Raw genomic sequence first — 22,736 nt, forward strand, 5'->3', positions numbered from 1 at the left:
AACATACAACATGACGATAACCAAGAAAGTAAGTTAAAATGGCGACACATCGATAACGACCAATCTTGTGTCTTTGATTCGTCGTCATGCGCATGTTACATACCGACAAATAAAATGACAATGAAATTTTTCATTTTATAATTAACAATTCTGTTACTTTTTCTGAGCTAATATTCATTTGGATGGTTTTGTGGCGTACCATAAAAAGAAATGAACATCCCATTTTCTGCTCCAGGCTTCAGGAGGAAGGAGTTCAGAGGGAAACTAGCTATCGCCATCACTGCCAACTTTGTTAACCGCAACACCACAGCCGAGGCCAAAGTGGAGGAGATCAGCGGCGTGGCCTTCATCTTCAATCAGAAGTTCTTCCTGGAGCTGAAAGAGGAAGCGGGTGAGCTGAAACTGTCCAGGTCATAACGCTCTATCTGGTCTCAAGCTCAACTCCTAACATTATTCTGCTTAACTGAGCATCAATAACACCTGGCGTTACGCTCTTTAATGATTTTAATATAAAAATCGTAATTCAAACGCTGACACATATTTAACATCAGCGTGTAATGGTTACCCTCCCTTAAGTCTGAGGTGTAAGTGGACTGTTTGTAACTGAAAATCAAAGTTAATGATAGAAGTCTTCACAGCTTGTCATTGGCACAGACATGCTAATTGATCCCATTTGTCTCTTGTACAGGGATCGATCTGGAAAACATTGTCTATTACAGGGACAACACGCACTACTTTGTCATGACTGCAAAGAAACAGAGCTTGCTGGACAAGGGGGTGATCATCAATGTGAGTCGGGGGGGGGGGGGTAAATCACACAGGTTTGACCTTGTTGACCATCAGATGTCTAGAAAACAGTTGGACAGTGTAGACCGTGGTAGACTATACTGTATACTGGCAGGATGCCATGTTCTGCGTGCGTGCGTGTGTGTGTAATGACATGCACTTAGTGATCATTAGTCCTTTAATGATGTGTTTTATTTGCTTTGGAGAGCATTAGAGAACCCTTTCATGTTTTTTATGAAAAGAAACTATATCTGAGTCAGACATGGTTTCTCAGCGTGTGACACAGGATATTACACTAGAGCAGTTGAGGGATTGAAGTGTTTGGAGTTTGTCTGGAGTCTGAAACTCTCACACCCTCAGGAGTCACAGAAACTGACTCAAAAACCCTGATGATGAAAGCAGGCCCATTGCTTCGCCGTTGGTGATGTCACAGTGTGATCCGCTTAACCTTGAGCTACTTATCGCATTAAAATATTGCCCTATTGTTTTCACATTTTGATTGCTGTGATTGTAAACGTTTAAGTGACTCGGGCTCCACACACGTCAAGTGCCGCTTGAACTCATTCACTCTGTTTTTTGTGTCTATATTGGGCAAGACACATAAGGCGCACTTAAAGCAACAGATCCAGCCAACAATAAAAATTCTGTCTTTATTTATTCACCCTCGAGTTGTTGCAAATCTATCTAAAATTCTTTGTTTTGATGAACACAAAAGAAGATATTTTGAAGAATGTAGGAAAGCAAACAGTTCTGGGGCACTTATGACTATCAATGTAAATTATTTTACTATGGCTGTCATTAGTGGCCAAGAACTGTTTGGATACAAGCATTTTTCCAAATATCTTTCTCTGTGTTAATCAAAACAAAGACATTTATACAGATTTGAAACAAGTGAGTAAATGATGAATTTTTATTTTGGGTGAACTGTTCCGCTAAGTGTATAGATGTCATTGCATTGAATTATGAAATAAAAGCCAAGAATCATTTGTTTTAAAGATAACACGAGCATGTTTCCAAATTCATAAGGAAGTATTATGGTTTAAAAAGCTTTGGATTTGAATGTGCTTTTCTAGGACTACATTGAGACTGAACGGCTGTTGGCGAGCAATAATGTGAACCAAGAAGCATTGCTCTCGTATGCCCGCGAGGCTGCAGATTTTGGCACGAACTACCAGCTGCCCTCCTTGGATTATGCCATCAACCACTACGGTCAGCCGGATGTGGCCATGTTTGACTTCACCTGTATGTACGCCTCTGAAAATGCAGCGCTGGTGAGAGAAAAGAACGGCCATCAGCTGCTGGTGGCTCTGGTTGGGGACAGTCTGTTAGAGGTAGGCAGCAAAAGTGACAACATAAAGTGGACATAAAGAAGATATTCTTTATATGACAACACTTGGTTATAAATAAATGTGTTTTTTATTTAGTAGTAAAATTTGAATATTTCCTTTAAGTTGTTAAAGAAATAGTTCAACAAAGTTTTACATGTTTTAAAACTAACCCGCCTTCATGCCATCGCAGAAGACCGAAAACACATTTTTAATGAATATTTGCTACTTTATATGGACATAGAGGTTCCAAAGTGCTGTTTGAAAGAGCGCATTCATCTCTTATAAATGTAACGCAAACATCTGTGGGTAAATATCTCTCATGAGGGCTAATTTTGAGTTTATTAAGCAAAATTGAAAACCAAAACATTGTTTCAAAACCCAGTGAATTTATTAAATATACTGCTGGAGAAAAAAAACGGTATATTGTGAGGATAAACTGTTGAAAATTCCTGAAAACTTTTGTTTAGAGTTCCGTGTAAGCAAGCTATGCTCTCTCTGTCTTATTTGTGTTTCTCCATTTTATTTGCCTTTTCTTTTTCTCTTTCTTTTGTGTCTAGCCGTTCTGGCCTATGGGCACAGGGTGTGCTCGAGGGTTCCTGGCTGCCTTTGACACAGTGTGGATGATAAAAGGTTGGGCTCAGGGTAAAGAACCCCTCGATCTTCTGTCTGAGAGGTCAGATATGATGTTTACTCTACATTTAAACTGCCCAGTGCACTTATACATCAACAAAAACATGCAAATACTGCATGATCTTTTCTATCGTTCAGGGAGAGCATCTATAGGCTGTTACCTCAGACCACAGCTGAAAACATCTCCAAAAACTTTGAGCTATACACCATAGACCCAGCTACACGTTACCCTAACCTCAACTCCTCCTGCGTGCGACCACATCAGGTGAGACTCCGGTCCATCACTACCATAGCAATCCGTATGCAGTCACCTTAACGTGTATACACCAATAAACCACCAACTTCCCGTCTCAGGTACGACATCTCTACATCAAAGGTGAGCAGGATTCGAGTGTTTTGGAGCGCAACGGATCCACGCGCAGATCTGTGAACCTCTCCAGAGGAGGTAGAGTATATCTTTTTTGACAGATGTAGTGCATATAGATTTCCTGTTTAAGCCTGAAGTATAGTTTTCTTCGTACGCTTACGCGAGGGACGGCTCATATTTTTTCATCAGAATAGTACACAGTACGCGCAGGTCGTACTGTGTGGTCGCTTGCGCCCACGTAAAAAAAAATGAAGTACATAACTGTGCAACACAATCTACATAATATTAAAGTAAGTGTTTTGTTTTTGAAAGGATTTCCTCTTGTCCCAGCTTATTATGGAGAGAAAACAAAGTGTTTTTGTAGATGATCTCATGCGATATTGTACTAAAGTATGATTTGCTTTTGCGCCAGTGTTGGTTAGGTTTTTTTTTTATTATTGCTTTTTCTAATAATCATACATTTTGGCATGATACACGGTGTAGAAATTCACTCAAATTAGAATCTAATAATGCAACATTGACTTTTTAACATATATAAAAACGAAATGCAAAAAAGAAATCTTATTTTGGTGAGACTGGTAGTGCATAAATATACATGCGTGAGATTCAACCGTGATGTCCCTATTAAACTCCGAAATTGAACAGTCCTGTTGCCGTACAATTTTTCCCTGATTCGTGCATAGGATGTTGTGACAACCGTGCAGTCGATAGACACCTGATCCATGTTTGTTTTATGGCTGGTCTCACCTGGAATCGGCCTCACAGGTACAATGACTTATCACTGCTCCACACCCTCTACTCAATCAAAGAGCTCATGTTACATAACGAAAGGTTCAGACAGTCAACAGAAGCATGCGCAGACCTTATTTCAGTAAAACCTTATGGGTCTTCCTGCAGTTATGTCATCGATTCACGGTTTCATGAAATCTGGACTGTAAAGCCACTGAGTTTTGTTTGCATGTCCTTTGAGATGGGTGTGTGTGTTTTTCATCGAGACAGAGGTGAACCTCAAACCTGTTGGGACTCCCACAAATTTGCTTGATTTTTAACTGTGGTGTGGTTACATAAGATCTAAAGGCTTAGAAGTAGAAACCAGTGAATGTTAATAAACACTGCCGTACAGAAGTGTATGGTCACTTGGCTAAAACGTGCCAAAATATTTATTTTTCATCTTGCATGTTGCAGAATCAGAGGTTCGTCCCAGCCGTCTGCTGTTCTGGTGTCAGAAGCAGACTCGGGGTTACAGGGGAGTGGATGTGACTGATCTCACTACCTCCTGGAGGAGCGGCTTGGCTCTGTGCGCCATCATCCACCGGCAGAGGCCTGACCTCATGTAAGAGAGACTACACACACAAACTGGCCCTCGTGTTTGTGTCTTTCCTCGGTCACACCCCATGAACATACTGTATGGTTAAAAAGGGTGCCTTTTATCAACTAAAGCTGATCTATTGTTTCGTTTGTCATAACATAACGTTTGTCGCACGCGTGTCTGTACCTTTTTCCATCAAAACAAGTTGTTTGTGTAATTAAGGACAACAGCTTTGGCGAAAGTAGTTCTCTTAGTTGAAAATAAAAAGCTTTGTCTGTAGATTGTTTCCATTCCCTATTAAGAGACAGAGGAAGGAATGATAAAACAACAATTCTGATCTGTGATGTCAAATGAAAGTAATTTTAAGCTTTTAAGTTCCATTGTATCATTCTTTGTAGGATCTTTTGACAGCAATGCAATATAATATATATACATTACTGTCTTTAGAGGTGTAAAAAGACCTTACATAATGAGATGATATGTTTTTATTACCTTAGATTTCTATATACATACACTGTGAGTCCCTTTACATGAAATTCTCCATGTTTCTACAGTAGCCCTAAATGGACAAACTTCTCTACAGAGCGTGTTTCGTAAATGTTATCTCTTTCGATAAATAAAGCAAAAACGTAAGTTTTGTGTCAGCCACCGTAGTGCGAAAGGTAGGTAATAGGGGTGGAGTGAGCCGTCGGTTGCATTAGCAACCTCACCACTAGATGCCGCTAAATTTCAAACACTGGACCATAAAGAGTTCTGCAGGAATATAGTAATCTATAATGATACGATGAAATTTGTAATGTATGTGTTGCTCTGAAACTTTTTGAAAAGCCTTTAGTTCGCTCGGACATGAGATCAAGGCTTGCATCGCGATTTATATAGACACATGCATTATAATTCTCACACATACTGTGTGTTGTCTGCCATAAATCTTGCCACTCCTCCAATCCCATCCGGATGTGAGTGATAGCTTTAATGATATCATAAAGATGGGCTGTTCACAGAAACTCACAGTGAGATGCGAGTAAATCAACTGGAACTGTTCTCATCACATCGTTCTCCCAGTGACTGCGTTTCTGCAAATATTGTTATGGGTAACCAGGAATACAGATGGCGACACACAGCCTCACTAGTGGAATGGAATTTAGTCCTGATAAAGCCTTATCATTGCTTCTCTCTCGCTCTCTCTCTCCTCCAGTGATTTTGACTCTCTGAATGAAGCAGACTGCGCTAAGAACAACCAGTTGGCGTTTGACGTGGCAGAGCGTGAGTTTGGCATCCAGCCCATCACTACAGGGAAAGAGATGGACGCAGAGCGTGGGCCAGACAAGCTCATCATGATCCTCTACCTCTCCAAATTCTACGAGATGTTCCGCAACTCTGCTCAGCCTGCAACAGGTAGACCTCACCTGGGATTTGACATTAAACCATCGATTTCCATCAGAGCTTTCTATGATCTCATGCACATTAGTTTAGTGTATTTTGTCAAAGTAAATATGGAGTTTTGGTTTGTTTGCAGGTGTACCTAAAGAGGCGGACGCAAATAATGAAGAATATTCATCCAAGACTGCAAATTCTGTTCACAACTCCATAAATCTCGCACTGCCAAGAAAGAGAATACCAAAGGTAGACATTATGTCACATACCCACTGTAACGTTTTATTTTGACTAAATAATCCCATTTGAATTAGGAAACGCATTGTTTTTCTGTCTTAAGGTCGACAAGAAGTTGGAGGACAATGATTTTAACAAAAAGAGGAAGAAGGGAATAGGCCACCTGGAGGAGGTGTGTTAACTTTCCATTTTTGCGTTGGCTAAATTGTCTTTAAACTTCCTGTGAACGTTTGCTCCACTTCTCTCCTTCACTATATCTAATGTCCGATCAGGGTGCACCCTCTGTTGGCGAGAGAGGTGAACTGAAAGAAAACAAGGTGCGATCCATGGCGACTCAACTGCTGGCCAGGTTTGAGGAGAACGCTCCAAGCTGCGCTTTGCGCAGACAGGTACAGCCACCAATTTGCCAAGATGTCTTCAGTGGTGTTTGAATCTCAAGTGGGTTGGATAAACTGTCCTGGGGGCCATCTCTAAATGTTAAGATCTCCAAAACGTTAATATTGATGTGTTTTGAGGTTCTTGGTGGTGGGCACCATCTTATGTCTCGTAAGCTACTTTGAGGAAATCTCTGTGAACTGGAGAACAGGCAGTGGGGTAACATATCAAACATAATCCCTAATGAATACTCGTCTTTGTGCACTGAAAGTGAAGCAAAGGTAAATCCTCTGGTTTTAGTTTGTTGGATGGAGATTGAATGCAACAGGCCAGGCCATGATGATAATAAAAATGTTATAGTTCTGTGTGAGTTGGGCTTGTCTTAGACTGGGGGTTCCTTGCTTTATAAATGTCTGTATTTTATGTCTGACAAACGCAGATATGAGACATGCATTGAGTCATTTCTGCGAACTGCAAAAGTAAAAAACTCGCAGTGTTTAGGGTTCAAACTCTGTGGTGTTATCGCTATGCAACTGTGATTTTGCAATCGTAATTGATGTACGTCTGTATTTTCTGTCGGCTTTGAGATTAGTGGTGGTCATTATACTGTCTGGCTACATGGTTATGAGCTTAAAGGATGTAGGTTACTCATTGACTGATTATACTCCATAACTATATGTAAACTGCAAACAACCAGATTGATCAGGAGTCCAGTCCGGTTTTTCGGATGGTGGAAGATTTATGTATTTAATTGAGTGCTGTCAAATGGATTAATCGCGATACCAAAATAAATGTTTGTTTATATAATATGCGTGTGTGTGGCATGTATATTTTTATCTGTATATACAAATATGCACAAACATACATTTATATTTTAAAATCATAGGGCTGTCAAACGATTAATGGCATCCAAAATAAAAGTTTGTGTCTGTGTACAGTTCATATTAATTTTTGTATTTATTAATTAGTGGTGGGCATAGATTATTTTTTTTAATCTAGATTAATCTAGATTAATTCCAAAATTAATCTAGATTAATCTAGATTAAAATGGCTCATTTGAATTCTGCCGAAGGCATTCAGAATATGTGTGCTACCCAAATAATGACTAAAAGTAAGTCTTTGAGAGCGGGTTTCTCAAGCCAGGTGGCGCATTAGACCAGGGGCTCATCTCCTGTTTCCAAAATGCATCACAAACTGCTTGAGAAAGCTGTTCTACTATGATAATTGGTGATGAAAATTAAATTATGTTCAATAAGATGAACTTGCGTTTACTTCCGCATTAGCTAAGGGATGATTTCCATTTAGGTGGTACTTGAGACTGGAAGAGCTCCTACAGTACATTTACATTTAGTCATTTAGCAGACGCTTTTATCCAAAGCGATTTACAAAGAGTGAGGGAGCAACAAGCGATATGTCATACAGGAGCCATAATACATTAGATCTCAATACAAAGTTACTGGTTTCAACTAAAGTTAGACCAGTACCTGTTGAGAGAAAGTGTTTTTTTTAAACCAATTCCGCATTGCACAAGGTGCAAACAACGTTAGTCCTGTCGATGTTCCTATTGGGAAGCTTCTTAAAAATTAATATTCCCTGAAGCAAACCCGGCGGCTTCATAGCTGCATCCATGTTAGCACGTCACGTTTGATGCGGTAATTTCACAGTAACGTTATGTTGTGTTCAGACCAAACGCGAATGGCGCCTCAAGCGCGAGTGATTTATATGTTAATGAAAAGAGCCAATAGACCTACTTGCTGCGCGAATCGCGCGAATGAAGTCCTGGTTATGAGATGATGAGGCGGCGAGAATGAAGCCCTGGTTATGAGATGATGAGGCTGCGAGAATGAAGCCCTGGTTATGAGATGATGAGGCTGCTTCTGCTTCCGCGAATGACGCGAATCACGCGAGTTGAAAAATCTCGTTCTCGCCCCGTACAGTGCAGTCAAGCTGGTATACATCCGCGCTAAAATATCAAGGTGAAAGTCATCATAGCTTGCGTAGTATAGACCCAGCTCACAACCCAACTTTGAGAATAGATTAACGGCGACATTTTTTTTAACGCGCGATAATAGTCTCACTGCGTTAACGCCGTTAACGCCGTTAACGGCCCACCACTATTATTAATACATAAACATACATGCATATATTTAAGAAAAAAGTAAAATATCAAAATTTCTAAACATTTATATTTCAGTTCAATTATTGGTAGATAAAAATAAATGCATCTTAATATTTCCTACATACTTCCTTCATAAATATACATGTTTGTTTTTGTGTTTATAAATGCAAAATGAATATGCAAGTTACACATATATACTATGTAAACTTTTATTCTGGATGTGATTAATCGTATACATATTTCTTAAATATATATGTGCATATTTCTATTCATAATTGCTATTTTATATATATATACACGCCAGACACACATTCTTTAAATAAACACAAACATTTATTCTGGAATTGAATAATCGTGGTTAATGGATTTGACAGCACAATTTTCAGTTGCTCTCTGCATGTTTTACGGTTCATTTTCCTGTGAGTCTTTTAACTGTCCTCTGATCTTTTCCAAACATTTCCATCTCCTCTCCTGTGATGTTACTGTAACTAGTCTGAATCCGAAGTCGACTCAGTTGATGAAAGGCCAGTATGTCTTGATATGACTGACAACCCACGCTTTTCCAAACCTAGAAACCATCCCTCGCCTCCACCGCCCCCTCCACCCAAACAAAAATGGCAGGTATGCATAGCCCGCCATAAGAGCCATCCATGAATCATCATTGTTTGCCCTGGATTTCTAACTGAACTCCCAAACCTTTTTCCCAAAATGTCACCCAGCCATCTCCATATCTAAGGCTGCTTGAATCTCACATCCAGAGTGAAACCCGGCACACTCGTGCCCAACATTCTGATTGCCACGCCGATGCAAATTCAAGTCATGAGAATGTAGAGATGCAAGAAAAGACTGAAGTTCACTCCAGTTTACAGCTGACAGAATTTACCTCTTGCTTTCAAACCAGCGAGTCTCTTTCCAGAACTTCCCACATTCCCTTTAAAGTGCTCCAATCGGTTTCTCAAACTGATCTGTCCTCACGGGACACAGAACCATTGGACTTGCGTCCGTCCTTCACACCGGCTTTGGACGGAATGATCAAGTGCACGCAGAGACTGGAAGATGAAGTCAATCAGGTGAAGGATGTGGTGCATGAATCCAAAACTAATCCCGACAAGATTTATAACTTGAATCATACATTTTGAAATGCATTGCTAGAGAATCCCAATTCATGTTTACAACCGCATTTTTCTACATGGACCCTGGAGAATGCATATCCAATAGAGGCCATAATATAACTTTTAAATAACATTTTTGTTCGTCACTTTATATAATATTTGCATAAAACTAACAGAAAAAAAGCTTAAGCTAAGCATGCGTTGTCATGTTTTACTTGGCTTTGTCATTTCTCATCCATTCCGTCCTTACAGAATGAAGCACAGGCTGAAATCACTGTACAGTTTAACAAGAGAAGCGTCAAGGATCGAGCACAACAGCTCAGCTGTCTCTTCTCAGGCAAATCAACTCAATCTCAGGTGAAGCCTGAGACCAGAGTCCTGCATACTGTCTGCTCACACAAGCTGAACAACAGCTTCAGTCGTATTAAAGCATGTGATGACCTGAGTGTTGCTTATTCATTATTATATCATGTCTAACACTATTCGTTTTAGTATATTGCCATATTTTTGGTTCAGAAGCTAAAATGCAGTGCAACTGCTTCTCTCTCACACTCTCGCTCTCTCACTGTCTCTCTCTCTCTCTCTCTCTCTCTCTCTCTCTCTCTCTCTCTCAGACTCACTCTCTCTCTCACACTCACTCTATCTCACATTCTCTCAGACTCTCTCTCACACACTCTCACTCTCTCTCTCTCTCTCTCTCTCTCTCTCTCTCTCTCTCACTGTGTGTCTCTGTGTCTCTCTCTCTCACTGTGTGTCTCTGTGTCTCTCTCTCTCACTGTGTGTGTCTCTCTCTCTCACTGTGTCTCTCTCTCTCTCTCTCTCTGTCTCTCTCTCTCTCTCTCTCTCTCTCTCTGTCTCTGTGTCTCTCTCTCTCTCTCTCTCTCTCTCCCTCTCTCTCTGTCTCTCTCTGTCTCACACTCACTCTATCTCTCTCATTCTCTCACTCTTTCACTGTGTGTCTCTCTCTCTCTCACTGTGTGTCTCTCTCACTCTCTTTCTCTGTGTCTCTCTCTCGCTCTGTTAACAGTGGTGCAGTTGGCTGCTTCAAAGAATAATAATTTCTGTCTTTCTCTTCTCTCTATACTTTAGATAACCATTTGCTAACCCATAAACCCTCTCGTTTGCTCTTTTGTCGTTTTCAGTGGCTGAATAATCTGTGGATTGTGGAGATGATGGGTTTTTATGTTGTTAAGTGTTTCCTCTTTCCACATCTTCCTGCTCTCCTCACACAGGCATCTGAAGACTCTTCTGCTGTTTCCTCTTCTCCTAACATTTCTTCAGCTCACACTATCCCAGAACGCTCTACTCTTTCCTGTCTTCTGTCTCCCGTTGCTTCAGTCCAACACAAGCAGGTAAAACCTTGCATTTGCCCAAATGTTTCTTCCTTTTTATGGTTCGAGTAACGGGGGATTTTTTTTACATTATGTTAAGTAATTTTATTAAAGAGATCTTCAAAATAGGCAGTCCCACACTTTTGACCTTCTACAAACCCACAGTCACTTAATGATACATTAGTTTATGTTCAGAGCAGGTGGTGTTTTGTTGACGGAGAGGTTTTGAAACAACTAGACCCTGAGAATCGTAATCCTGGTATTTTCTCATTGCTGTAGTGCAGTACTGAGTCAGAATCACATCTGAGCCATGATAAACATACAGATCGCTTTGAAGTCAGGCGTGTTGAATGCCTTGACACCTCCAAACAGGTATTCAGACTGAGTGTTTGCACGTCTGCCTGAACAAAAATGAACCGAGTAAACAAACACTAACCTGTCATCTAAATCTCCTAGATGTTCTACAGTTATTAAAGCGCTCACATTTTATTTTTCTTCACGTTTAATCTCATTTTCAGTCTCTTCATTTACTTGCCCTCGAGTTGTTGCAAATGTGTAAACATTTCTTTGTTCTGAGGAACACAGAGAAAGATATTTGGAAGAATGCTTGTAACCAAAAACAATTGTTTGCCACTATTGACTAACATAGTAGGAAAATTGCGTTGTAAATTTCTTTGTTCTGTTGAACACAAAGAAGATATTTTGAAGAATGTAGAAAAGCAAACACTTATGACTATCATTGTAATTTTTCCTACTATGGGAGTCAATGCTGGCCAAGAAGTGTTTGGTTACAAGCATTCTTCCAAATATCTTTCCCTGTGTTTAACACAATTCACAACAAAGAAATGATTTTTTTGTCCTTTTATTTTGCTTTTTGTAGTCAATCGCATGTTGGATTTCCTGCAGCCTTTCCAGGCCTGTTGTCATAAAAAGCATGTCATTATTTTGTGTGTGTCAGGATTATAATCTATATCGAGCATTGAGTTGCATGCAAGAATAGAGTGTGTTGTGTAGTTTTGCTAGTCTTTAACTAGTAATCTTTTTCCTGTCTTGCAGTTCTCTGGTTCTTACTTTTCTCTGTTTCTTACTTTTCCATTCTAAACTTTTATTTGTTCATTATTGACTGTCAGAGAACAGTGGGAAAAGTTTCCTCTACCATTGGGGTTAAAGCAGCAACACTGGCCATATTATACGAGACCGATCATAGACCCAACAATCCTTTGACCATCTCGCTGGTAAGCACTTTCCATCTGTGAGAATCATTCAGTGAAGTTGCAGAATCTTCAGAAAGGGCCTTAAGCAATTTCGTCATTTCTATCTCTAAAGTGAATTTGATCAATTTCAGTCGTTTTATTTTTGTTATCAAATAAAGTTAAAGCCTGTGGCTGTGTCATGAGGTTTTTTGTCGCGTAAGAGATGTTTGAATCTTCTGATTGATAAAACAACAAAAGTCTCTGTGTACGAACAAGGGTACAAGGATTGTGCATGTTCTTTTAATGACAGCCACAACTTGTGTGTAGTTAAGAGAGTCTTTCTCCACAGATAGAAGCCAGAAGATGTACAGAATCTGGGGTGGTAATATATTTTTGTCCTGGCTATTTAAAGTACAATACTAAATGCATCTTACGCTTGACATGAAGGACATAACAATTACTGGTTTTGCTTTGGCGTGTGTATTAACAGAACAAATAAAGCTCATCTATTGTTATTTGGTACAAAATGTTTTCGCTGAATCTGGTGGCTTTAAAGGGATAGTTCACCCAAAAATGACAATTCTGTCATCATTTACTCACCCGCTTGTCATTTCAAATCCTTATGACCTTCTTTTTCCCGCAGAACACAAGATATTTTGTAAGAAATCGGGTAACTGAACAGCACTGGCCCCTTTTCACTTACAACCAGTGAACTAAATGGGGTCCAGTTAACAACTTTCTTCAAAATATCTTCTTTTAAGTTCTGCGGAAGACTACCCTTGCTGTGCATTGTACACTACCATAAATGTACCACATCACTGTTGGTTTCCTGTGATGTCATGTTCTGTGTTTCAGACCACCCTGCGAAAGGATTTCCCTCAGGGTCTGGGCGGCAGCGACACCTGCCACTTCTGTAAGAAGCGAGTGTATGTGATGGAGAGACTGAGCGCGGAGGGCAACTTCTTTCACAGAGAGTGTTTCCGCTGTCACATCTGTGGCTGCACCTTGAGACTGGGCGGTCACACTTATGACTCCAACCAAGGTGAGCCACCACTGAGAGGTCCGATGTTGAATCGAGAACATTTTGAAGTCCCTAAATCACGATTGATCTCTTCCAGGCACTTTTTATTGCAAGCTGCACTTTTCTCAGCGGACAACCAGCAGTAGACATAGAAGAGGAGAGGTAATGATGCGTTTGATATATATCTGATTTGAAGTGTGATGGCATCGTGATGACATCATTATTGCATCACGCAGGTGCACGGAAGCGGCAGGCCCTCAGCGAGCACGACATCCGACTACTCGGCCACAGATGGCCACCACGTCCAGCCCTCAGGTACCCTGACTTCCTTTATTAGGAAAAGTCTACGCCGGCCACTGCACGTGGGCCGCACGCTGTTCGGCATGCCCCGCCAGCTCGCCCGCTGGATGTATAAGGCGGTCCGGGCTGTAGGGCTGCACTTCAGAGAGCGGCAGGAGGACTATGCCTTCCTTTACGAGCTTCTGAGTTTGGGCGTGCCCTTCTTATATGTGCTGCATGAGGTCGCGGGTCAGATGAGCCGTGAGGAAATCGTTCCTCCCCCATAGAGCATGATAGTCAGCCGAGCGCTATCGAGGGCTCTTTTAAGGGTCCTCGATAATCTTGGGCTAATTTAGGGGGCAGGGACGATTTAAACTCTGTAGACCTGGTCACATTCCATGCTTAGTTTACTTGCCTATGCAATATTTGCTGTCACACAAGTTTCTTAAGGTACTTTGCAGTATTATGCGATTTGCTTTTTTGCAATGTCGTTTTTTTCTTAAGCTTTGACTACATGGTCTTACAGGGTTTAAGAAATATTCAGAGTTTAGATTTGTATGATTGCCATGTTTGACCAATGTAAGAAACCAAAGATGATAAACTAAGAGCACCTTACTGAGGAAACTGCCAGTTAACGTAAAAGCGACGTATGTAAAGTTGCATTTCCCGTTACGTCATATATGCAATTGAAATGCCAAACAGTATTGTTTTTTTTCTTCTTTAAAATGCTTTTTGAAAACATTGTTGATGAGTATATAAGCTTAACTTTTTGTTGAAATGTTTTTCATAGTAGTAAGGTGTTTTTGGCTACTGTTCTGTAAAGAATCTTTAAAGGGATAGTTCACCCTTTAAAGGGATAGATTCTTTTACAAAATTATATTACTTATTCTGTGGAGCAAAAATAAGTCTTTTGAGGAGTAATAATGCAGAATATTAATATTTTCTTGTATTGATCATAGCATAAAGATTCATGATTTGTTTCTGTACCACAGAATAAAAGTTGATGGCAAGTAATGGCATAATTGTTAGTAGTAGTAATATATTTTGGAGTGAACTGTTCCTTTAAGGTCAATGCAAATTAACCAAAATCTGATTTGCATTTTGGTTTTCTTTGTGATGTGATGCTGCAAGTAGCTTTATTGGGGAATTGCGTAATATATTCAAATCTGTACTATATTGTATTTTGTCCCCTCAGTAAATAGGGTAACGTTTCTATTATCTATAAACATTCCACAAATTTGTTTGGTATAAAGCTTTAAGAAGTGTTACTTTTGCACTATTCTGTTTTGCATCATAATTATAGTTCATTCTGGAAATTCACATCTGCATAAAGTCTTTCTCTAAATTTCTCATCTCTCTTCATATTTCATTCTTTCATCCTATGCCACATCACACAAAGTATGTTTCAAGTTTCCAATGCTCCAAACCCTGATTGGCTGAACCGTCAGAGCAGGAACGCAATTGGCCTGCATGGGTCAGGTGATCAAGTTGTTATGCTTTGCACCGGTTCCCTGCATATTCCATAACTACATTATTAACCCCACCATTGAGAATTCAGCATGGGTCTAATGTATGAACCTTTCTAACAGCAATAAACATTTTGTGGCATTTCCGAACTAACAGACTAACAGAATTACACTCGCCAATCCCAGCATGCTTTTGAAACGCACCTGTTATTATGGATTCTTGCTAGCGCCACGCTTGAGTTCACAGTGTCCTGTGAAGTAACAAGACTTCTTGTTTCTCTCCATGTTTGTCCTCTATGTTGCAGAGGCTGATATACTATCTCAATCCCATGTAAGACCTCTCTCTTGTTCATTATAATAACTCAAACTTGAGTTGTCAAGTTAGTTTTGCACAAGTTACAAAATCCTTTGAGGAAAAGCTTTTGTTGTACATTTTGGCTCTATGTATTTAATGAAAGACTGTTTGTCTTAATTTATATTTAAAGCCTGTAAGCGATAAAATAAATACATTTTTAACTCGATGAATTTGTTTCTGCCTTTTTGTCTGCCAATTAAACGGTGTAATATAACCCCAGCTGTCCGCAAGTATTTGTATTCATCATTGCAATGATGAAAACATCACAACAAATATTTGAGTGACAAACAAATGCTATTAAATGTAAACACACACTTCACAAACGTAACCAACAACCTCCTTTTGGCCTTATGGTCTTATATTTTTCTCACTCTAACTTCACAGTCCCACATTTTGAAAGCATTGGATCATCTGACCACTGTTAGAAAATCCCCAGTATTTTGAATTTATTGACTGTTTTACGGTACATACATCAGACCCATTGCAAATATGTCTGATTTAAAATATAATCTCATTTAACTTTGGTCTTTTGGGTCTTTCCTATCACCTATCCTTTTATCCTCCTGAGACTGCTTTTAAAGGGGTCATATGACACGGCTTAAACAAATATTATAGTTTGTTTTAGATGTAATGCAATGTGTATACACGATTCAAGTTTTTAAAAACATGTTTGTATCTCCGCTTTGCCTTGCCTCTCTGAAACGCACAGATTTTTTACAAAGCTCATTGCTCTGAAAAGCTGAAAAGCGAGGTTTGCTACGATTGGCCAGTTAACTAGTGCTTAGTGATTGGTCCAATAAAGCAGTGTAATAGAAATGTCACGCCTTTTACCATATTTAGAAAAAAACATCAGGACCCAAAGCAATCGTACTGACAGGTGCGCCCACCTTACTTGCGTATACATTTGGGTGGTCTTAGTCAACCAAAAAGTGACATAGATTTGTGGGGGTGTGGTTACCCGAGGCGTTTCTGGCAGGTCTGGGTGAGCATTCGCTTATAGATAGAATGCATCTTTTGTTCCGACACTTACATTTTTGCTATTTTACATGTCTAATACATGCATGGGCCACTTATAACACACCAAAGACACAGAAAAACATGTGTTTGCGCCATATGACCCCTTTAAATTAGCTTCCAAATATTATCCAAATCGATGCCCATCACATAAACCGTTTGATATATAAAAGTTTTTTTTTTTCTTCTCACCAACATTTGAATATGAAAATAGCTTAAAACGCCTAAATTTAAACAGCTAGCTAGGTTAGTTTATTTACCTTTAAAATCCACAGATACTGCTTTTTCCAACAAGCGGATGTTATGAGACCCGTTTACCGGTTTGGTCACATTTACATTACATTTAGGCATTTGGGCAGACGCTTTTATCCAAAGCGACTTACATTGCTTTACCCTATACATTTTACATAGTTATTTCCAATCCCCTGGGATCAAACCCACAACCTTGCGTTGTTAACGCAATGCTCTTACAACTGAGCTACAGGAAAGCTGGTAACATGACATGCAAGATACACCCATTTTTTGCGAATGTGTACCGGAAGTTTAGGGCAGTCCAAAAACGTGTGCATGTGCAGTAACATTTGTTTGTGTTGTTGCTTTGGAACCGTCTATAAATCTGGCATCAAAGGTTCAGCAGAGAGCCATAAAACAACAGCTTTTTTCATCTTTGTAATTGATTACGGGGGGAGGGACAACATTTTCTAGACAGTATTTGATTGGACACAAATCTATTGTGCAAGATGACACATCAGTACCTTCGTCCTGTTTGTCCTGACAAAAAACCTTTTAAGTGCTTAATTCAGCTTCATTTTGTGAACAAACAAAACTTGATTTAAACTTGAATGGTCTTTAACGAATATTTTAAGGATGTTACTTTGTTCGATTTACAAGGTCAAAACTGCTCCAAGGACTCTTCTTGCCGTATACTAAGCACATGAACATGAAGAGCGTATGTGTGTTAGAGAAAGAGAAAGAGAGCAAAATATTGTATTTAAGGTCATTCGTATGGGAGGGGGCATCTCAAGGTTAACTCTTTGCCAAGTAAAATAGATGATTTAAAAAATAAGGAAAAGGTTGTTTAAACATTCTGTTTAAACATTAAACCATTATCTGAATTGATGGGCATTGTCCTTGCATAGCCCATGGTTACTTTTGATACCTGCCATAATAGAAAAAAAGGTTATTACAGAATAGGATTTATAGGCAAGATGTTCAGACATGTTATGCAGCAAGATTTCATCTGCAACTATGATTTTTAAGGACTATAAAAGAAGTGATTTAATTGTAAAGGTATTCCCTTAAAATAAAACTAAAATCTCTCATTAATTTACAAAACCTGTTTGACTTGCTTTCATCTATAGTATACAGAAGAAAACATTTTGAGAAAGTGATTTTGTGTCCATACAGTGGAGTCAAGGGAGACTAATATTATTTGGTGACCAGCGAATATCTTTTGTCTTTTGCAGAAAAAAGAAAGTCATACAGCTTTTGAATAATATGAGGCTGAATAAAAAATGAAAGAAAGAATTTTCACTATGGGTGAACGATCCCTTAAAATCTTCCTTTACATTGAGCACATTTTTTAGGAGTTGATAAGCACTTTTACATTTCAAACACGGTTTAAAAACAAGATATGTAATTGAAATAACTTGTAAAACAACTGCTATTTAAGTAGTTTTATTTAATTTTATCTTACCACTTACCATGTTTTTGTTTAAATAGTTGATCTAAAGTTTTATGATACCACTCCACAATGATTGTCATGATTGTCAATGAGTGTCGATTGTCATGATAAATGTTCAAAACCTAAAGTTCTTTTTTGGGAGAGACCCCCAGAGGGTTAAGGTGGGTAGAAGTTTATTTCCCTAGACGGCACGAGAGCAGAGTCCTATTTATGTGTTAAATTTAAACAATTTGTATGTGCGTGGGTCCCACAGAAACGGAGACGGACTCCAGAAATAAGAATGACCAGGCGGGTTTGACAGACCCCAGCACTTCAGATGAGAGACCGGGGACACCGGTCCTCTCAGACTCAACGGAGGTCATAAACATGAGGTTGGTTTACAAAACCATACTGACATCGACGCCTCTCAATGTGGATTGAATCTAACAATGAGACTTCTTGTGTACTCCTCAAAGACCTCATTCATATGTTTACATTATCTGGGCCATATGAGATGTCAGTTCATTGATATCACTTCATCCGCTTGTTATAGGAATAAAACGTAAAGATAAATGATTTAGATGCGTGTTTAAACAAAACAAAACATTGCTATTAATTCACTATTTATGTTGTCTTTAAATAATATGATCTTGCTTAATTCTCTTGTTTGCATATTTTGTTGTAGTGAAGTGAAAGAGTCATCTCAAAAGTCTGATAATGTTGAATCTCTGCCTGTATGTCCTGACTCCCCGTCACAGAAAGGTCAGTGAACAGCTGTTGTAGTTTATTTTGCAGTTTTTACGATTTCATAAGACCCGTGTCATAATACTGACTTTCTATTGGCCCGAAAACAAAGTGCTGGCAGACGTTTCCTCTGTCTTTGGGAGTGGCAGTCAAAGCCAGACTTTCACATTACATGTATATTATTCTTGGCCAGTAAATCAGTCTTGAAGTGGGCAGAACATTTTGTCCGGTCACACATGCTGCTAGTTGGACAACAGCTGTTCGTTTTGTATGCTTTTGTGTGAAGCTGGCTAATACGATCCTTTCGAGGAAACATTGTCCATCGTAATTGCAAAGAAAACGATAAACACATGCTGACAGTCTGCGTAAAAGTTGAATTGAAAGCAGCTCCTTGTTATACAAATGTTAGAGGATCGATATCACTTTAACACACATTCTCCGGTTTTCTGTCTTCATCAGGGAAACGCTTCACTGCCAAAGGAGAAATGACCAACAAAAACAACCTCTGGAGAAAGAAAATTCGATCCAGTATGCATCAGTTCAACCTCTTACAAACAAACAAACATTAAAAGTGGCAAAAGTGTTTTTCCTTTATATCTTTCTAATATACATTTCCATATAAATCTACTGCTAAATTTATGTCATATAAATTTAAAGTGCAAGTTATTTATTAGCTTGGGTTGATTTAAAAGCTCATATAATGAGTCCATTTCCAAATACAAAGAATGTGTTTAAGCCTTGTTTATAAGGGTCTCTGTGTGAAATCAGGAGCTGTATGTGTGCTTATCTTAATTCAGATATGCATTAATCCCTGACTGGATTAATATCAGCCTTCCTGGATTTCTATTTATGAAAGCTAATGCAGCTTTATGGTCACGCTTGAGCGCGCGTCACGTGATTTACTTATTGAAATGGCAACTGATGTGAAAGCTCTGTATATTTTACATTTTAACTAAATTGAACTCAATTAGTTGGAGAATTATCTATTAGGTTAGTCTCATTTCATATTTGTGAAGCACATATATGCTGGTGTTACCCAACTTCTTCACTAGAGAGCGCTGCTGGTCCTCAATACAGTTTGTACCATATGTGTAATGTCTGTTTTTAATGCAGCTTGTTATATTCAAGAAATATTGAAGTTTCTTAAAATTTAAGAAATGTTACTGACATCATTTCCTGTCTCAGCCATGCCTCTCGTCCTGATTAAGAAATTTCAACGTGGAAAACCAGCTGACAAATACGAAGTCAATGCAGAAGAGAATGGCGACTCTGACTTTGAGGAGATTCATGAAACCGTATGAAATACGTTTCTCATTTCCACTGCTTGCTATGTTTTTATTCTGCTCATCTAGTTTAGCCACAAATTAACAGTGTTACATAAATGTGACCCTGGACAACAAAACCAGTCTTAAGTACATGGAACATTTTTAGTAATCGCCAAAAATACAGATACAGATTTTTCTTTTATGCCAAAAACCATTAGGATATTAAGTAAAGATCATGTTCCATAACGATATTTCCTACCTTAAATGTATAACAACTGAGTCAGTGGCCTGCTACAGTGCCTCCGATTTACAACTACAAAGGTGATTTTCTCAATATTTAGCTTTTTTGCACCCATAGAGATTTCAGCTTTGTAAACAGTTGTTGTTACACCAGATATTGTCCTAACATAATAAACCATATTTCAATAGAAAGCTTAATTTTTCTTATTTGAAAAATTGACCTTCAAGACAGGTTTTGTTGTCCAGGGTCACAAATGTGATGCTCGCTATTCTCTTGGACTTAAGTTGACCTGATTTAAGTTGACCTTCTCTTCTGACCTGAAGTTCATTTCCGGTCTGTCTTTGGTTTTTAAAAACAATTTATTTTATTTTTTATTTATAGTAAACTATATAGTATAGTTTACAGTAAACTATAGTAATTTCTATTATTTTATTGTTTATTATTTTATTACACAACATTAAAACTACTCGACCGTTATTGATTCTTTTCTGAGGTCTACCGGAAGTTAAGTTTATGCCACTCAACGTTTGTTTATTGTTGCGCCTGAAATCGTCTATAAACCAAGCAGGACTTTGTTAACATGATTAAATCTTTAATTTATTGTCGACAACCAACTTTCAATAAAAGTCGGAAATTTATTGTGCATGTAAGAATGCAATAAAAATATGGTTTTCTCACAGGTTCCCCCACCAAATCCTGAAGCTCAGGCTACAGAGTCTCACTGCCCTCTAATGGAGGAAAGCAAATCAACAGCACCTTCCAATAATGACGTCCCAAAGCTTCCACGGTATCGCTCCCACTTCCTTCCCAAGCCCTCAACAGCCATCGCTCCCTCTTCAGAGCCAGTCTCTGACAACAAAGCAGCTAACCTGGAGGAGCAGAACTCAAACAGTCCTAAAAAGCGTCTGTTGCTTTCTTTATCCGAGAAGGAGAAGCTGCTAAACTGGGAGTTGTCCACGCCCGGAAAGTTCTCCGCTTCTGGTGTAGCCACCAGTAAAATGAAAGAGACTGACAGCTCATCTCAAGAACCTCAGAAACAGCAACTAGCAGAACCAGATGTAAGACCAGGACCAAGCCGTCCCCCACCTGAGCCCAGCCCTCCTCTCTTTGGCTTCCAAAACTGGGCTAACAGTTTCCGTAAGTCCTTCTCCAGCAAGGGTAACAACCCTGTGGTTATCAGGAGAAACAGACCTTTGAAAGCTAGGCCCATGTCTGAGGGATCTTTCAACCTCAGCTCCATGTTTGGAAGCAGCATGCAATGCAACCAGGATGAGGAACCCAAGAATCCATCAGCCGGAGAAAGTCAACCCAGAGCGCGGAGTGGAAGCGAGCTGACAACCTTACTGGAGCAAGTGGCTCTCAGCGGGAAGGTGCCCAAGGGCACCAAAGATGATATGGCATCCCTGCCATCCAGAAAGCTCAATTTTTTCTCCTCCCTGCGGATAAAGAGAAATGAAGGAGTTGACCAGATGAAGGGAGACAACCAGAAGGACATCATGACCATCCTGTCTAGGTTTAGAAGCAAAGGTAAGTGCCTAGGCATGCGTCACTGTTACTATACCTAAAACTTTATGGATTTGTATGTATACAGAATACAGAAATTATTATTTATTCACTCGTTTAATACCTGAATATGTCATCAGTAGAGCACAAAAGCAGATATTTTGAAAAATGTCTCTGTGGTTTTGTTGGGGCCAATGTTGTTTGGTTACCAACATTCTTTAAAATATCATCTTTCATACTGTAGAAGGCATCTCTGAGGGTCTCGGAAGGAAAAAACATCATATCATCATGAGCTTATATTATTAATTTTGATATATTGGTTTATTGCAAACCAACAAAAACTATACAAATTTTCATATATTAAAAAATATCCAATCGTCACTGCTAGAATATTCTAGAAATTTTCTTTAGCACAGGGAAAGTGAGATGAAGCAAAGAAAGGGTGACTACGTCTGGAACTTGGTTTGTGAGGACAATATTAGTCATAAAAGACAAAAACGGTCAAATTTACACTTCTTAAGTTTGGACGACTCATTTTTAGTAACTGTTATGTTAAACTTGTTGAGAGATCAGTGTTATGCCAGTACCATGTCATTTCTGGGTACGAGTAAAAATACCGAAATGTTTAAATGTGCCTAAAAGAATTTCTTTTTATGGATTTATGAATAATCTGAATTAATAATGTGCTATTTAAATGACATTATTCTTGTGTGTTTGTATTCATAGCTTCTGTTCAGCAACATCAGCAACAGGAACTCAACTCATCTAGCGAAGATGAGGAACCCAATACACGACGGGTACAGCATCTCACTTCCCGTCTAAAAAGAACACAAAATCTCACCCGGCTGCAATCTATTAAATCTGAATCTGTTCATCACTATAAATGTCATTGTTTACTTCGAAGGCTCACAGAGGCACATCTGACTCCAAGAGGATAAAACAGGAGAACATCGCTGTCCGACAAACCAAGAGGGAACAGCTAAAAAGACTCCACAGAGCTCAGGTATGACACACGCAGACACAC

General features: G+C 39.1%; 1 protein-coding gene across 3 annotated transcripts in view; it reads left to right on the plus strand.

Moving 5' to 3' along the window:
* The window catches only part of mical2b (microtubule associated monooxygenase, calponin and LIM domain containing 2b), a 42,465-nt gene that overhangs the window by 15,075 nt on the left and 4,654 nt on the right, over positions 1-22,736 (plus strand). Inside the window, exons 6-33 of one of the 3 annotated variants that reach the window (XM_056739404.1) lie at positions 236-391; positions 689-789; positions 1,860-2,117; positions 2,672-2,787; positions 2,883-3,009; positions 3,099-3,189; positions 4,297-4,444; positions 5,616-5,815; positions 5,937-6,043; positions 6,135-6,203; positions 6,304-6,420; positions 9,018-9,146; positions 9,245-9,595; positions 9,890-9,994; positions 10,870-10,989; positions 11,248-11,340; positions 12,099-12,203; positions 12,511-12,543; positions 13,017-13,203; positions 13,280-13,344; positions 13,419-13,497; positions 18,234-18,351; positions 18,645-18,721; positions 19,163-19,231; positions 19,889-19,998; positions 20,890-21,736; positions 22,439-22,509; positions 22,617-22,715. In XM_056739404.1, the coding sequence (XP_056595382.1) occupies positions 236-391; positions 689-789; positions 1,860-2,117; positions 2,672-2,787; positions 2,883-3,009; positions 3,099-3,189; positions 4,297-4,444; positions 5,616-5,815; positions 5,937-6,043; positions 6,135-6,203; positions 6,304-6,420; positions 9,018-9,146; positions 9,245-9,595; positions 9,890-9,994; positions 10,870-10,989; positions 11,248-11,340; positions 12,099-12,203; positions 12,511-12,543; positions 13,017-13,203; positions 13,280-13,344; positions 13,419-13,497; positions 18,234-18,351; positions 18,645-18,721; positions 19,163-19,231; positions 19,889-19,998; positions 20,890-21,736; positions 22,439-22,509; positions 22,617-22,715 (4,148 nt within the window). The remainder of the gene's footprint in view (positions 1-235; positions 392-688; positions 790-1,859; positions 2,118-2,671; positions 2,788-2,882; positions 3,010-3,098; positions 3,190-4,296; positions 4,445-5,615; positions 5,816-5,936; positions 6,044-6,134; positions 6,204-6,303; positions 6,421-9,017; positions 9,147-9,244; positions 9,596-9,889; positions 9,995-10,869; positions 10,990-11,247; positions 11,341-12,098; positions 12,204-12,510; positions 12,544-13,016; positions 13,204-13,279; positions 13,345-13,418; positions 13,498-18,233; positions 18,352-18,644; positions 18,722-19,162; positions 19,232-19,888; positions 19,999-20,889; positions 21,737-22,438; positions 22,510-22,616; positions 22,716-22,736) is intronic. The other 2 variants (XM_056739405.1, XM_056739407.1) reach the window with 2 other exon arrangements.

Source organism: Triplophysa dalaica, chromosome 24 (genome assembly GCF_015846415.1).
Source record: "Triplophysa dalaica isolate WHDGS20190420 chromosome 24, ASM1584641v1, whole genome shotgun sequence".
NCBI lineage: Eukaryota > Metazoa > Chordata > Actinopteri > Cypriniformes > Nemacheilidae > Triplophysa > Triplophysa dalaica.